The following is a 17,749-nucleotide window of genomic DNA, read 5'->3' as shown; positions in this document are numbered from 1 at the left end:
ATGACACTGGAGCCAGGGAGAGTTACTGACATCACCCAGACAGGGAGCCTGGCCCAAATGACATGGAGATGGCAGGACTTCCTGCCATGACTTGAGAGCTGATTTAGGCCAAAAGGTACTAGCAGAATGTTTCTTGTTTCATTTTTCAGTTTGCAGAATGATTTTTCCCCATGTGAATAACCTTCTTTGTCTATATACTGCATATATCACTACTTGCTGACATCACGGCACTTTGAATGAATGTGCTGTGGTGGTGCTGCTGTAAAAAAAAAGGCAGGGTAAATAAGATATTAATCATAATTTGCACCATTAATTTTTTTCCCAAAGTCTTTGACCAGCTGAAAATCATGCAGGGCTTTTCTGAAGTTGATAAATGAACTACAATTTGGTTTAAAAAAAATATGGAAAAAGTAATGAGTGTCTAAATCATTAAGGGAGGTATTAACATTATCATAGACTACCGAAAGAAGGAGAAATATTTTTAGCTGCATCTTCTTAGCATGGCTTACCACAAATAGCTGCAGTTTTGGTACTTTCACCACATACTCATTATAAATACTCCACAACAACTTCTAAGAACTTTCCTCTCTGTTAGTGGAATTGATTCATAAAGCTGGAAAATATTTTTTATCCAGAACATTTTTCACACAAAAAAATATGATTTGGTTTAGTTGAAAAAACAAAGGGGGGGGGGGGGGGGGATCTATGTTGAGGTCAGTCAAACTTTTTCGTTATAAAGAAACAAACCAGATACTCTTAACAACTTTTCTTTTTAACTCAAATTTTGTACCAAACGTTAATTTTTCTAGAAGTTCAACCTGAAAAAAAAATCTATTTATCTCTGGGGTGCATTAAGCAGTTTTCTCAATCTCAAACACTGCTTTTCGAGTCGTTTTGGAGCAACCATCACAACTAATAGCTGGCTGTTTGCAGATCTCTACTCACAGGCACTAGCAAAGTTGCTACTAATATCTCAGTAATGCTAATTACTTGAAGAAACAGAGATCAAGAAACAGAGACAGTCACTGCAGCATCTCCCTTCCAAAGCTGCAGGGAGCTAAAATGTTTTCCTGGTTTTGCAAGCTGAGTAAGAGAGCTGACGGGAAACAAAATGGCTTGCTCACACTCAGTGAGTTAGTGGCGAAGTCAGGCATGCAGCCTGATGTGTGGACATGGCTTATAGACCTGGCGTGTAGCTCAGAAGAAAGCAGTGATGAGACTGAGACTGTACACCTGCAGAAGCCCCAGCCCATGAGTGAAACTCAGCACCATTTTCCTCTTTTCCTCTTTCTCTGTTGCCTGAAGCAGCCTTCCTCCCTCCCTGCTCCAGAGGGAAGCTAGATGCATGCAGCTAGCTCTGAATAAGTTGTGAGGAGTTCACAACACCAAAAATAGCATTGTGTATAGACAGTAGCTGTGTCTCAGAAGTAGCACAGCTCTGCTTGCGTGGCATAATGCCTGCTATAGTTAGCACTGCTTAGTCGGCTAATTAGCCTAGTGAAGGTCCTGCACTAGTGCTTGCATCTTATTTCCCACTGCAGAGTTAGCTCAGCTGTGGTATCTCTGCATAGTACATCACTGTCCGGAAAAACAGCTGGATTCCTGGTACGTCTGTATAGTGATGATCAGGCAGATAAACAAGCAATATATATACATCTGTCTCTTTGATTTGACCCACACTTCTCGTGAGTTGATAGAGGGAAGTAAGAAATCTGTCCTTAGATTACACCTCAGGGTAGCAAGTTCAGTGAAAATTTTACTTTACATAAATTAGAATGTATACTTGTACATAAAAAAAAAAAAAAAAAAAAAACTATTATGGCTTCAGAAACTTAAATTGTTACTTTTCAGCATAATTTCAAAGTTTAAAACCAACTAGTGCATTGTGAATCACTCCTCACAGTTGAAAATATATAGAATATTAAAAAGAATATTTATATAATATGGTAGGAAAAAAAAAAAAAAGTGGAATCATTGAACCTTTCCAAAATATTATAATCTGATACCTTTAACTTAGGAAATTAATTAAAATATGACTCTGTTATTATGTGCTTTTGGTACTTCATTTACTAAAATAGTATGTGATAATGATCCAAAAATATTGCCTAGTAATATTTAAATAAAATAATAATAAAAAGTAGGCTTTTTTCATAGCCTTTAGCAATGGCTACTTTGTACAGAATAATTATTAATAAAGGAACTTGTGGAGTATTCTGATACAGGTGGTTTTTTTTTTAACTTGAAAATAGGACTAAAACCTGCCTAATATGACACCATTTTTATTAATTAATGAAATAATATAAAGACAGCTGGCTTCTCACCTAAAACTTGTGAACAGTGAGGAGAAAATTATGATAAATTAAATATTATAAAAATATTCACTCGGAGGACTCCAAAGAACATTGCTAGGTGTTTAGAGAAGCTGATGGATTTACTGCTTATGAACTGGGGACAGCCCATTTCCCCACAGTCTTATCCTTAATTAAGTCATTTATTTCTGGCATAAATAGGGTTTTAAGTATTAGTTGTTATTTATTAGATTTGTTACTTGATTTGTAGAAGTGCATTTTACTACACAAAGTGAAAGGCAACAAAAAGCTGAGCTCAGGCTCTGCTCTGCAACAATGATAGTCAAGAACAAAGGTATCTGCATTCCTCCAGCAAAGGTTAAGGAGGTTTCTATTACTAACATTGAGCAAAAAGAAGAAATCATTTCCTGTACACCTCTCCCAGAGCACAATGAAGTGAAAGGCAGCTAACAATCAGATCTTTTGGTCTGACCACAGATGTTGCCTTCTGTAGTTAACTTCAAATTATTTTACCAGTCACTGAAACACACTGATATATTTATTATATGGACTTGTTAAGTTAAAATTCAGGAAGTTTTCAATTTTATTTCTAGTTCAGTTCCTGTTCAGGAAGATCACAAATATTATGTGTAGAGATTATGCAATATAAAGTTTGGAATTTAGTCTGGACATTGTTCTAAAAAATCCCATATATATCTTGCACTTAGAAACAGGACTTCGGTACCCTGTTAGTTACTATAAACAAAAAGGTAACATAGCATTTGTCTTGTGCAGAGATCTCATGCAGATTCTTTCCACAACTGGATGCAAGTCTCTTGTGTGGGTCACTGGCTCAGAGAACAATGCATTGCTTCAATTTTATCTGCAGTTTCCAAATCTTCAGAATCTCCAATCTGAGCGTAACTTAAACTCTATATAATGCAATCAAAATCTGGCAGACAGGATAAGTAAAACTGCAGGACCATCTAAATATACCATCTATACTTTTGGTATAGATAGTGCAGAGAAGAAGCAAGACATGTTTTTTGGGGGGTAAAAAAAATAAATAAAACCAAAACCAAGAATTTAATTGCTGTTTAAAAATCAACATCTCACTAAACTGCAGTATCTCTCATAATTGTGAAGGATGTTCATAAAAGTTGAAATTATTTATAACATCAGCTTTAATAAAAACATATAGGACTGGAATATAAAACAGCTGGCATTTGAAAGCTCAGCAGGCGTTATGATACTGAAGGAAGGCTCTTCTGAACTCTTTACATAGATGAGATCACAACCTTTAGTTTCTGAGCAGAGGAAGAAAATAGGCTATAAAAAAAAAAAAAGTAGAAAACAGACAAGAAGAAAAACAAAACATTCAGGCTAATCTTTCATTTTCTATGAATGAAATATAGAAATTTTATCAGCTTTCCCAGTGAAAGTGAAAAGACAAATGGCAGAATAATAATGTTTTCTTTACTGGTACCCAAAATTCTTCCTTCCCCGTTTTTGCAAATGATTAAGTGTTGACTTATTTCCTAATATATTAAGCATAAACCTATTTTTAATAATACAAAAACCTTGAGAATCCAATTTTAATTCCTAAAAAGGCAAGAATTTCAAAGTCCAACAAAGAGCTTTTTCTGAAACAAGTGCCAGTATAGTTGCAGCCCTCAGTTGGATATAAACTCCTCGGTCCCTATACAAGCCAAAGTCTTTCCCTTAAAAAAAAATCAGAAACATTAACTTTATAGAAACTTCTCTCATGTGGATGGATCCACAAGAACCCAGTAGAGAAATAGGTAACTCCCAATAAACCCTATCATTGCCAAGGTCCTCACAACCAACCATGGAAAAAGAAGATAGAGCAGAAAAAACGGGATTTATTTCACAATTCAATATTTAAAGATAACTTGCTAACAGGTTATTTCCAAGAGGTATAAACACATTTCTGAAATACAAATGAAAGTAGGGCTTCATCCCTCTCCCCATACACAGAACAATAGCAGCATAAGAACTTTAGTTCTGGTAGCTTAAGATTTTGACATATTTCATTTTATAATGTGTTTGAATACGGAAAAAAAGTATTTCTCAAAATGAGGGGAAATGGAGCAGACATGTTAGCTACATGTGACTAGATCAGTATTTAAAATAGAGACATGATATCCAAAATTTTCATACGTCCTACTTACATTTCCTAAGCACGTGAGAAATCTGGAGGTCAGTTGTACTGCCTTCTGTAGGTCATACTCACTTATTTCTCCTAATCCACTTATTTTTTGTGATTTATTAGCTCATTTATTAGATTCTGTCAACTTCTAGGTAAAAAATTCAGTTTGGCTTTGCCAAGAAGGTATAATATTGTCTGTCTAATGGTCAAAAGTATACTTCAGTGCATAAGCTCAAAGATATCTATGCCAGGATGCAGGACAGAATGTAGATAGTCTTTATGCACATTTACCTCTAATAATAAAAGCACAATGGCACTAAACAGTGCAAAAAGAGTGTCTCTGTCCTTGGTATATATGAAAACCATATGACTACTGTTGCCTTACAGAAGAGGGTAGGAGAGACACACAAAGCGAATAAAATACATCGCTTTAGAAGAGGAAAAAAGAAAAGAAAAAGTGGGAAAATTCTCCTTTTCTGTTGCAATTTTTATGAACTTGTTAGAAGGGCAGTTTTTGGATATCTCTCTAGTCACAGCTATTCAGAGGAATGCTGATCAGGAAACTTCAGCTGGATTTGCATTTTACTGAGAGGTTTTCTCCCTTCAGAAGCTTTTCTTTGGGACATTAAGCTATATAGTTCTAATTCCAGACTGGTGGCTGAATGCATCAACTTGTTATCCTAAGTAGTTTTCACTAGTTTTCTTTCAACAGGCCCTAACAATCAGCAGGCTTCATCTGTGTGAAATTAATTCCAAAATGAAAATGTCCATAAATAAACAACTAACACCTTCACCCACATTTCTGTATGATCTGGAAATGGCTGTAAATATTGGAGTAATGAGTCTTTGGGTATAATATTCTGTGAAATATACTTCAACAATCTTGGTGTGTCAAACAAAAGCTTAAATAATTTTGCAGAAGGTTTTATCTAACCTGAAAAGACACAACAACCCATTTCTGATGAACAGAGCCCTTTTATATACCAAAGAAAACTGAATCTGGATGCAAATGGTTACATATTCAGCAAAATCCCCACTAGCAACTTTTGTCAGTGGCAGATAGGATTATGTCAGACATCAGAAAAAAATAAATAAATAAATAATAAAAATAAAAAGCACCACAAACTTATCTAGCAATGTTTTGCTGTCTTCATGACTGAAAGCACCACAGTAGATACACAACGTATCTACACAATATACTGTAGATGTTTATTCTGTCTTGTGCAATGTACACAAAGCAGAAAAAAAATCTGAATGGAGTGCAAGAAAAAATCTTTTGAACTCAACACTACTTTATAGGACATCATATGTAAAAAAAGAAATTAAGTCCAGTAAAACCCATACTACCCATTGAGACCCCTCTACTACTGTCAAGAAATATCCAGCCCCACTGGATCTTCAGAGAAAATAATTAGAATTATTTCCTCATCATTTATCAGCAAGATTGTTCATTACCAATACCACTATCATACTTTTTGCCATACAGACGCCAATACCAAAGCTAACCAGAATTAAGTCTTTCTGAGGGACTCATCTGCATCCAGAAATTTCATATCAATTCCTTTTAAAATTTTAATATCAAACTTACCTTGCAATTCGTTCTTTTAAACCACAAGGTTTAATGAGTTGTTGCCTACTACGGTGTATGATTTTTTCCAGAACAAAGTATGGTTATACTAATGTCACTGACTACAAGGTATTGATCTTAGCATTTATCCAGATGTGTGGAATACAGATATATCAATTGTGTATCAATTAAAATTACGCTGATTAGATAGTGCATAATGGGAAAGAAAAATCATGTTCACATACTCAGCTCTCTTTGTGCCAACACATTATCTTTATCCCATTAAAGAGCCTTATGCCATCTGTACCATCTGTGATACCAGCTGGTACATTGGTCCAAAAATATCTCTTCAATTATGGTATACTGATTAGTTTTTAGTATAGAATCAATTGTAGCTTAAATAAATTATAAAAATAAATCTGTATTTTTTTTCATTTCTGTGATTTGATTTTGGTAATGAAAATTCAAAAACTTTCTAAGACTTGGAGATTTCATAATTTACTTCAAATAAAATAAATAAGGAGTGAAGTGGGGATATTGGTCAAATAAGACATATTGGGACTTCATTCAAAAAGCATTTCTAGCAAAAATCAGTGAAGGAGCTACTACATTAAAACTTAATGTTACAAAGCCAACAGTAGAGTGTTATTTGATATAAAGATTTATCTTACTCACTACAGAGGCATTTTTATAAAGCAAATTGGGTGATTCCTACTATGATAAAACTTATGGCAAGGTTTTCACTGATTTTTTGTAACGTTACACAAGTGGAAGTACACTAGAAGATGCACATCCTTCCCTACTCACCACACTTTTCATACTTTGTATCGTAGGGTCTGATCCTTTGATCAATCACTTTGGTTTACTACTACTTGTAGTCTGACAAGTTCTGACAAGTCTGACAAGGTCTGACAAGACAAGTTCTGAGTTTTATGCTATAAATCCTTCAAACTAAGGAATTCTTTTGTATATATTACTTATGTAGGTAATATACAGGAAAATAACTGCATTGTGTTCATAAATACTAACAGCATTACTTCAGCCCCTTTCCACTTATGCATTATGGTGAAATCTTTTAATGGTTTGACCATTGGCTATATTTTGAAAAGGAGATTAATTAAGCTTAATTAAGGAGTTTAATTCATGCGTAGCACTTATTCACCAAATTCAGAACCTCACTCTCCACATCTTGTTACCCAGTAATTTACCTGCAAAATATTACTGAGAATCTGAATTCAAAATACAGTTTTCTACGATGTTCATCACGACAGTGTCTGGGTTCTCCACAAATTTTGCTACATTTACGTTCACAACATCCCCATGAGATGAGAGGGTATGATACCTACTTAATGCAGATAAAAGGCACAGTAAGATTAAGATCAAAGGTATTGACTAATTCATGCACTTGGTAGGAAATTAATGGAAGCTGATTCTCACATTGTTCACACAGCCTTTCAATATATGTTCAAAGTCAAGTTGGGAATGCTGCAAGCGCTCAGTAGTCTGCAAATCAAACTGCAAGGATTTTCTCAGAAAACAAGAAATACTCAGTGCCCATCCCTAAATTTGTCTTAACTGACTCTTCTAACATCACATAGGAGCACTCTGTCAGAAGAAATCCCATTCTCCAGACTAAATTAACGATGTGGGTCTCCTTTCTTTCCTGCATTTTTTTCACTACTTCCTTATTCACACAATAAACAGCTAAGAAATTGCACTGTCTTCTTTACAAGCATTTCTGTGAATCAGTTCATCGTCTGAGAATTTCACTATGTTCACTAAAAAGTAGATTTTTTTTAACTGATAGCTGCAGTAGCATATTGTGCCTCCATATAGTTCAAAACTAGAGGGAAATAAATAATTTCTGGGCTTAGAGACATTTAATCACAGCAGATACTATTGAGATTCAGGGAAAAAAAAAATAAAAAAAAAAGGTTCAATTCTAAGTTGCTGTAGGGATACATTGCGATTTTTCCCCACCTCCATCTAAGCTTGATCTTTCTCACCAATCATTTTCATCTCAGTCACATCAGAAGTGGTATGAACCAAATGTCAGAAAAGGGTCATTGTTAAAAGCAGCCAAACTATCATAGCTTGGGAAGGTAGCTCTTGTCAACTGAAAGCTAAGCTAAAACATTTTACCTCTTAACCAGCGAAGATAAATATAGAGATGTTTATAAGCTCAGCTGATGGATACTACATTCAAGAGTTGTTGTATTTTCATGGCCTTAAATACACATATACATGAGGTAAAACATAAAAGTCACATAGACTGATGCTAGTTAAATTCTGAGGAACTGGGTGATTTGAATAGACAGAGGTCTAACTACGACGCATTCTCACCATTAGACACCTCTTGCTATTACATTCACAACAGACTTAATCCATTCCTTTGCGTTAGCCAGAAGCAGGTAATGAAGCCAGCTTCACATTTCTGTTGCCCTAGACCTTTGGACCTTGTATGGTCAGATATAGGTTTCATCTACTGTTGGGAATGATGATCATCCCAATGTGTCCTGAGATACCCCCCAGGTATCTCGCTTTTGCAAGAGAAAAGTACCAAAAGTGCTTAGGTAGCTAAATATTTGCAGCACCATTTTCTCTGACATATGTGAAATCAAGTATGCCTTCTGCTTTGCTGCACAGTACAGGTTTATTGGCATTTGGCTGAGGTGATCTGCAAAATTCAGTTGCAATGTTGCCACAGATGACTAATACAGTACTGTGCCCACAAAACATTTAGATGGCTCGGTGAAGAATTCCAGTCTTTTTGTGAGTCTCTTGCACACAGAAAGGATGAATAAGAAAATTAAAGAACAACTGAGAACACATCTCCTTGCCAAGAAGATAATGCTACTGGAAGGAACAGCAGGGAGGTCCCAGCAGGATAGCATTATTGAAGCAACGAAGAGCATCAGGTCCTCCCACTTACCCCTTTTGGGCTGAAAGCAGGGCAAATCTATCCCATCAGAATCATTGTCTGCCAGAAGAGCTGTCAGGACCACACTGCAGACTCCAATGGAAACAAGCATTCAAGAAAGGCGACGGCAGCAATAAATTAAATGGGGGAGGGGAGAGTGGGGAAAGCAACAAGGCAACATGTAATTTTCTTGTTTTAGTCATTCCAATTAATTTGTTTCTTACTATTTTTCCCTCCCTTCTTCTGCCCTAACTTTCCACTTCTAAGATACGTTGTTTTTCCTTTTACTTTGACCTTTTGTGAAAAGTTATCCAGTGTTTCACCACAAAAAAAGGGGGAAAAAAAACAAAAGGAAAGAAAAAAGTTGGCATTGCATACTTTAAAGAAGCTGCTTCTGGCAGCTTATTAGGTCTGTAGCAGAACTGCTCCTTCTAGTCTCAGCATTTTTTTCAGGGACAGATGCTCACAAACACAATTGTGTTATACTGCACTAATATTTGGTACACTTCGGTAAACAAAATTCAGATATCATTAACCAACACAACAAATCCAGTTCTTTATGGGCCATACCATTTACACAAAGACATTCAGAACTACCATTTAATCTGGAATACTCTCAATATATTTAGCCACTTAAATTGCTGGAATAATGCCCAGATGGAAAGTGGCAAGATATTTAAAGATTGATTCCATTTTCTAAGTATGCCATGAATATAAAAGTCCTTCCACTTAATCTAATACACTTTTTCAGCCTATTAGTTTTTGATTGATAGAATGTCTTGAAATAAAAAAAGCAGCTGTTGGCAGACACAGCAGAAATCAAAGATACTGTGAATACAGAGACTAACTAGAAGTATATATTGGTTTCACAAAGGAAACAATTTAGTTTCCCAAATGGGGCGATCCTCTACATTTATTATATTCCAAACCTTCAATCCTTAGAACTTGAGTTTTAAGTAAAAGATTTTCAATAAATTAACAACTGTGTTTTTTAGTATTTTTTTAAATGGCATACTGACCCTTGTATAACAAAGAAGGGAAATCTGGGGAGACAAAATTAGACATCAGATTTACAAATGGAGAGGTAATAACTCCATAGTTTGCTTAGGTGTTCAGGACATACAATTGCTATATTATATTGCAATGAATCATTTTTTAACATCTGCATGACATTGAAGCAACAAGTCCAATTCTATGAAAAAAACAACTACAATTAGAAAAACAATTATTTTTCAGATATAACTAGCTCATTGCTCATCAAGAGCAATTAATCACATATTTTTTTTATTCTTAGGCCAAAGTCATGAAGATGCTGAGGTTTTTTCTAACAGGTTAAACTTATTGAAGAATAAGGTGATCATTGGTAAGTAGGATTAAGGATCTCAGTGGAAAAATAAAAGTTCATTATGCAAAGTCCAGAGTGACATCCCTGAGAAGGTTCCATTCAGCTCAGTGGTTCCTCATGCTTTTTATATGAAAGGAAAACACACTTTCTTTATTTTTTCACGAAAAAAAAAATCAATAAAAAATGTCCATTTGAGGCTCTTAATTAGTTTAAAACTGTTCATTGTTTCTTAGGAAGCTTATGAATACTACTAAGTGTCAACACTGCTCTGTAGAAAAAGGAAGGGAAGCAAAGGACAAAAAGCTTTGAAGTTCAACGTGCCCTTGTGTAAATCTGCCATAAGTTAATACTTGACTTTCTAGTATCATGTCCCTCCTCGTAACTGCAACTTGCTTCAAAGAAATGCTGGGATGACAAGGTAGCAATTGCAGAAGACCATAAATATCTATTCTAACATAAAGGAAACAAAGCTCCAAGAGAAAAGGAGAAGCATTCCGTGTTCTGTAACACCTAAATATCCAGGGAAGCATAAAGCAGAAGTTCCATAGAGTGATGTATTCACTTTTTTCAGAACCATGTTTCTGGGGGGGTTAACTATGGAGCACGTTCAATCCTTTGAATCTCAAATGCTGAGGAAATCTAATTCCCATGAAATATCCATTTTACAAGCACATTCACCCTTAGCAGAACTGACTTCATAATCTGCATTTTGCAAATTGCTATCTTTGTATTAAAGCATCTAAAAAACAAAATTATGGGTAATAGTTATGTTTATTGGCACAAATAACTGTTTCAAGGACTCTGAAGAGGCATGAACAAATTCTCCCCAAACTGTAAACCAGTGGTTATTGCAAAATTTGTGCAATTTGATTTTTAAATTTGGAATTGTTATCAAAATTTTCATCTATATGCACATAAGTAAAGCAGCAAGGGCTTTTGTCAAGATTGTGGCCTCTGAGTGTTATTTTTTAAAACCTTAAGAGGTATTAAAACCTTCAGAAGGTATGCATTCATGTTTTTTTTTCTAAGGCAGATTTTGGAGAATGATTTCTAAACTTCCTTGAGCCAAAAATTATATTACTTTAATTTTATATATAATTGTCAGAGCCTCATACTTTCATTAGCTATATGCATTGCTCTGTTTAGCACGTCTGTACACAAATACACAGTGAAAAGCTCCTTTCAAAACATTAATCACTGGAATAATCGCTTTGGAATGATTCTAAGTTGTGAGAATCAATGTTTTTCCAATTTCCCCCTTAATGACCTGAAAGATAACAAACATTCCTGAATAATATTCTTTCCTGTTAATTTGTGCCATTAACTATTACTGCTACCCTGAAGAGAGTATTAGAGGTCTTATTGAGATTAGATCACTCTGTGCTGCGCATTTAAAAGAAAATGACATCCACCAGGGAGAGCTCCTAATTTTATTGCCATGATTTGTCTTTCAGAGTTAACATTTGGCAAAAAGGGAACAAACTATGAGGCACCCCTTTTTGCCGAGTCTCATCATACAAACTCTTTTGTTTGAGATCATAAGGGAAGAACAAGCTCTGGTGGAAAACAAGAACAGAAATACCTTATTTTCTCTTACCTTTTTTCTTTTCTTTCCACCATGTTTTATTAAAATTTGTAGAACAATCTTTTCCTACATATAAATATGAACATCTACATCCCTATTTTAATACTGATTATTTTTTAGCTAAGAATAGTCCTAAATTAGTGTCAGGGGAAAAAATCTGAAAGAAGCTTATTACTTGCAAAATTTTAACAAATAAACAGAATACATCCACATTTTACATTCAGTTCAGCCCCTTGAAAATATAAGCACATGCAACACATGCTGTATTTATTCCGAAGGTGATTTTTTTTGCAGCATAAAATGCAATGTTTGCACAGTGTGCCAGAACATATAAGGCACCACAAAAACTTTTGCTTTATTATAGCTGAATAAGAAAACAATGCTAATTCATAGTTCACTGTGATAAAAGAAATACCTAACGCAGCACTAAGTATGCTCATTCTCTTTGAAAAAGGTTATTAAAAGACACAAAGTGAATAAGGTTTTAACTGTAACTTTGCCTGGCCTTAGTAGCTAGCTTACTTAAGACCAATGTGTACACCAATTGCATCATCATCAACACGTAAAACATTTTCATAAATATTTCAAATAGACAAAGTGGGCTAAACATCATTCATTTTGAATTCCCAGTTAAGTTTCTCTTCTTAGAGTCTTTACAAAATAGACAAAGATTTATGTACTGGCTAAAACTATGAAAGGTTCAATTTTTAAATACATTTCTATCTGTTTTCAGAGTATAAAATCTCAGGGGCATTAATCTCTTCAGTGGTTAACATGCATAGTAATATACATACTCCTTATTGAGCATTCTGGACAGATTTAGTAGGAAAAGATTTCAGTCTACTTATTTACAGATGTTGACCATTTAAAATGGAAAGGATAAGAGACATGGTCCTCTCTCCAACTCTCTCCTTTTTCCTTCTCTTAGCGGCTCTCAGACTCAGCAAAGTCATATGAACTTCAGTTCTATAGGCACATAGGACAAATTTCTCTTTGTGCTCATCTGGAGTTTTCTGAATTCTTCTCGTGATGACATGATATTGTTCAAAGCATCTGGGAGAAAGCTAGGGGGGAAAAAACTGGGAAAAACATTGAACTGACATGACATGAATTGAAAAATGATGCATCTGACAACTGAATACAAATTCAATTACTGGACAAGTTAATATCTGAACTGTGTATCAGCAATACTTTGAGAGAGGGATGTTTGTGAAGAGCAGTTACTAGAGAAAGGGAATGAACTCAGGAGGATATGCTGTCCTTGACTCTGGATATATATTACTTAGTGTTGTTGTTTTCTGTCATTTTTATCTTCATTTATCTTCGTTTATTATCTTCGTGTAGAAAAGCATGACTTAGTAAACCTGAAATAAGGCAGACTTCAGTAACTATCATTCTATGCATGAGCAAACTCTTTAGGGAAAAGAAAAGGCTTTTGCTTCAGTAATGAATTTAGGAAACAACCCTTGCCTCCTGTTTAGTAGCTTTGTGAGCTTTGATAATGGAAAAGACATCTACTTTAAACCTTGTATGTAATCCTGCTGTCTACCTTTCAGGTTGTCTTTGCACCATTACTTCACTGCTCAGCAGAAATGTAGTTGAAACAGACACACAAGAATTAGAGCTGAGGGACACATTGGAAGAATGTTTCAGTCCAAAGGACCCGTGCTCAATATTAACACAGATTCTTCCTAATTTTGAACTGGGAGGAAACTTTCTTTTCATGGTCTAAGATGTGACTGGATTCAAAAGTACTGCTCAACATATTTGTGTATAAGAAAAGGCAAACGTACAATAGGGGGCAGACTATCATCCCATTCACAGGAAGTCCTTTTTTAAGAAACCAGTACTGACAAAGTCCAGAAGGAATTTTTTAAGATATCTAAAGTCTGAGAGTATATGAAGTATTCTAGGGAGAGCAGAACATTTAATTAGTTCTCAAAAAACTTCGTTATTTTTTCATTAAATATTCTGTCAAATATGCTGACAGAGAAAGATACACTCAGTAGTTGACAGCTTGGAATTATTCCTAAATTATTCTATCTTAACTCATAAATAAGTGGTTTGAGAAAACACAAACAATATAAAAATCTATAAATAACAAACAGTTGATAATCAGTAACATTTTAGCAGTATTTAATGCAGTCAGCCATATAATTCCTCCAGATTTATCTTTGTGAAAGACAACCTGTTTTCCTCTTGGTGTCCCTCATTTGCATTTTAAAAAATCTGTAGCAGGATGTATATTCATGGCATGGAATAATCAGGGAAGACTCATAACTGCCCTAGGTTAACTGAGTAGGTTGCCAATTTAGTAAGGAGATACTTCAGGCTGCTCAGTTTTTCAAATACACTTTAAACTTGGGCCCAGAGCTCACTGAAACATCAAGCTCTAACTGATGTATACCTGGCAATAGTCTGAAACTGTTCCTCAAGCCTTAGTTACAAGATACCTACTCTCTGAAACTGCTGTGCGAGGAATTACTCAAATTACTGAGCTTTGAACATTGACTAAAATAGTGACTTTAGTATCGAATTGTTTCCCATTGACAACTGTTATTCCATTTACTTTTCTTTGAAATCCAATACACCATTTTTTATTCTCTTGCTCTTCCTTTGGAGCAATCACGGCTGCATGAAAATCATGCTATGTTAATACTTCATAGAAAAGGGTTGAGTGTAACCATCTTTCCAGTATTTATGTTACAACATTCTTCTCTTACTCATACGACAGATGTTGAAGCAGGAAGAGCAGGAAGACAACCCCAGTGCATTGACATTCTAACGTTTTACCATAGGAGTTAAGATTATTCATTCTGAAAATTGTGTTAAATCATCTGAACATAACAGTAAGTCAAGTATTTATTTGCATGCTTTGAATTCATAAATGGAAATTGTCTCTGAAAGTATAATTAATTCTATAAAGTTAAAAGAACGTGTTGACAAACTCAGTTTCAAGATCATGCAAATGACCTACAATAAGAAAAACAAATTGTTGAAAATAAATAAATTCTACTTTAAAGGAAAGATCAACTGCATGTTACTATACAGTATTTCCTGCTACAAACCCTTATAATAGCAGTGAATAACCAAATAACTCATTATTTACAGTCTTCATTATTTTTTAAAAATATGACCAAACAAATTTTGGTTGCTTTTTAAGTATTTAATCTTAAATGCCTAATGATAACTTTTATACCACTTCACAAGTGTGAGGTATCTTAAGACAACCAATGAGGAATCTGATTTGTGTAAAGGAATGACTAAGTGGGAATGAGCCACCACAGTATCAATTGCAAACCCATCTTCATCCTCCAACGGAAAGTATTAGGCATTGAGTGAGTATTTCAGTAGCCACATGCTCTGTAGCTGCCATAGCAGTGTCATGGGTACTAGGAGAAAGGCTATTTACAGAAGACCTCTTGCTGAGTTAACTAATTCCAGAGAATGGGTGGGTATGTATCTGCATGGTCAAGCCTGGGTGTTTACAGAAATGCTCCGTTTGTTTATGTGTATGAAATCTTACCTAGCTGTGGATCAGGAACTCAGTGTGATATGCCATATATAACACGCTACAGGTGTCAGAAGACAATAGTACTCAAGTCCAAGAAAACCTATTTGGCCAGTGGAGTCACCTTGGAAAAACAGTGTTGAAGAAAGTACCTCAGGAGGTCAGTTTTGGTGATCTTGATGAATATACAAAGGTTCTTGTAAAGGTATTCCCATGAGAAAGTGTTTTCTATCATTTGGTTGATAAAGTAAAATTAATGGCTTAATTTTGAGTTAACAACGTGTTAAATTCCCATTTTGTCTCTGTTGGAGTAACCCAGAGTAACTTGATTCATCCTGATTCATCTATCTTCTGATTCACTTTACCAAGACAAAATAAATCCTCAATTCTGTCATTTCCTGTCAACAGTTTGTAGACCCTTTCCAGAGGTGAAAATGATTAGCCAGTTTAAAGTTACTAAGAATCAAAAATATTAACTTCAGTGCAAGTTGCTTTTTATTCACACACTATGACTAGAGAGCTGATTCCCTAGGCCCACACAGACTGTTGATAAATAACTCATGAGTGTTAACTCATGCCATACTATGAAATGACCCAATGGGAAAAAAAAAAAAAAGTTTCTATGAACAAAAGAATGAGTTTTGAAAGGGTTACAGCAAAATCATTTTTGCTTCATTAGCTCCAGTAACAATATAAAATATAAATGAAAGTGACTAGAATTATAGGTACAAACTGATACACAATCAAGGATGTATTTAGCAAACCATAATATGTATACTGATTAAAGCAACCATTCATTGTATTATCCTAAAGCTTTAAAACCGAGTGGCCAAGAACACATAAATGATTGTGCTGAGGTTAAAAGGCATATCAAACACATGTCTACTTGGATAATAGACGGATAAGGGCAGTTTAAGATCAGAGGCAGGTTGCATTTAACCAGCTCATTTTTTCCTAAATGTTGAAACTAAGGTACTGAAGCATATCTTTTAAAATGAATGTATAAATAAAAAAGTATATCACTCAGGGTATGGTGACTTAGTTTGTCATGACTAAATAATGTCATCCATTCTTTCATTCAGTTTGACACAAATTCAATATATAGAGGGCCTGTTTTTTTAATTGTCATAAACAATGTGCAAGGAGATGAAAAATGCTGCCAAATCACAAAAGGGTTGTTTGGGACAATTTTTTTGTTTTATTTTTACATAATGGTGCAAAGTACAAATATGATGGTAAAAAGAGGAATCAGTGCTGAATAAAATCTTTAAATGTGTGTAGGTTCCAGAGGAAAATAAAGCAGATTAACCATCACTTCACTGTGGTTGTTATTTAATTTATTATTCATAAAAGAGTTAGACTTTCAATGGGTGAGATATTTCACAGCCAAGTTCCAATTTAAAAAGAAGCATTTCTTTCAATATTTATTAATAAATACAGTACACAGCATCATTATGTAAAAAAGTGACAGGATGTTACCTTTCTCCATTTTCTCTAAGACAAAGGAATTGATCATGTAATATCCATGTAAATATACTCTGAAAGTGATCAAAGGAGTTTATGCTCATCAAAACAGATCTTGGGGTTGAGCCCTGATAAACTGATAGATTTAATTACTGGGATTTTACATGTATTCATTTAGCTTGTGATTGAAGGATTTTTTTTTTTCTGCAGACCTTTTCTGCAGATCATGTATTTTGGTGTGCTACAAAATGAATGCTTATGCAGTACAATTATTTATATCACATTATGATAAAGCACCTTCAATCAAAGCTGTACCATTTCTAATCTCTTTGCACAATAGACCCAAGACAGTAGAGACTTTTTGTACCTGTAACTTGACTGATGCTAAATTCAGTAGTACCTCTATCAAAAATTCAGAATTCTTGGAAAGACAGCAATTGCTCCTACACTAAAAATTTCAATAGGAAAGGTACCTTTAGAGCTCAAACTTTTCCAGGCAAAAAATCGTTTTACCAAGCAGCAATTCCTAAGCAATTTCTTGCAGCTTGCAGGTTTCTGATGATAATGTTGCAAATCTTCTTTCTCTTCATGTGTTTTCTTCTCTGGTACTAAGACATCCATCCTAAACAAAAACTTAACCTTTACTTTTCCTGAAAGTTATACATATACAACTTAAATCCATAGACTGGAGGTAGGGGAGATGGGTGTGGGGGAGAATGGAGGAGATGGAGGGGAGATAGAGGGAAAAGCTTTAAGATCTCATTGACCATTATTCTCAGCTGATACAATCAGAATATTAATTAACTTTAATGGAATTATTGTATTCATATTGGTTTGTTATGAATTATTTATCTAGAGTATTAATATATTTTTACAGATATAGGGAGAAAAAAACTTCA

General features: G+C 34.7%; 1 protein-coding gene across 3 annotated transcripts in view; it reads right to left on the bottom strand.

Moving 5' to 3' along the window:
* KCNIP4 (potassium voltage-gated channel interacting protein 4) overlaps window positions 1-17,749 on the bottom strand; it is a 436,947-nt gene that overhangs the window by 374,747 nt on the left and 44,451 nt on the right. The window contains exon 2 of one of the 3 annotated variants that reach the window (XM_080590892.1): window positions 17,324-17,472. The exons of the other annotated variants lie outside the window; for them this stretch is intronic. Coding sequence (XP_080447018.1) covers window positions 17,324-17,471 — 148 coding nt within the window. The 5' untranslated portion in view covers window position 17,472. The remainder of the gene's footprint in view (window positions 1-17,323; window positions 17,473-17,749) is intronic. 3 annotated transcript variants of the gene reach the window in all.

This window comes from Anser brachyrhynchus (genome assembly GCF_964034855.1).
Source record: "Anser brachyrhynchus genome assembly, chromosome: 4".
NCBI lineage: Eukaryota > Metazoa > Chordata > Aves > Anseriformes > Anatidae > Anser > Anser brachyrhynchus.
The sequence above is the reverse complement of the archived record's forward strand: the minus strand, read 5'-3'. Positions and strand labels throughout refer to the sequence as shown.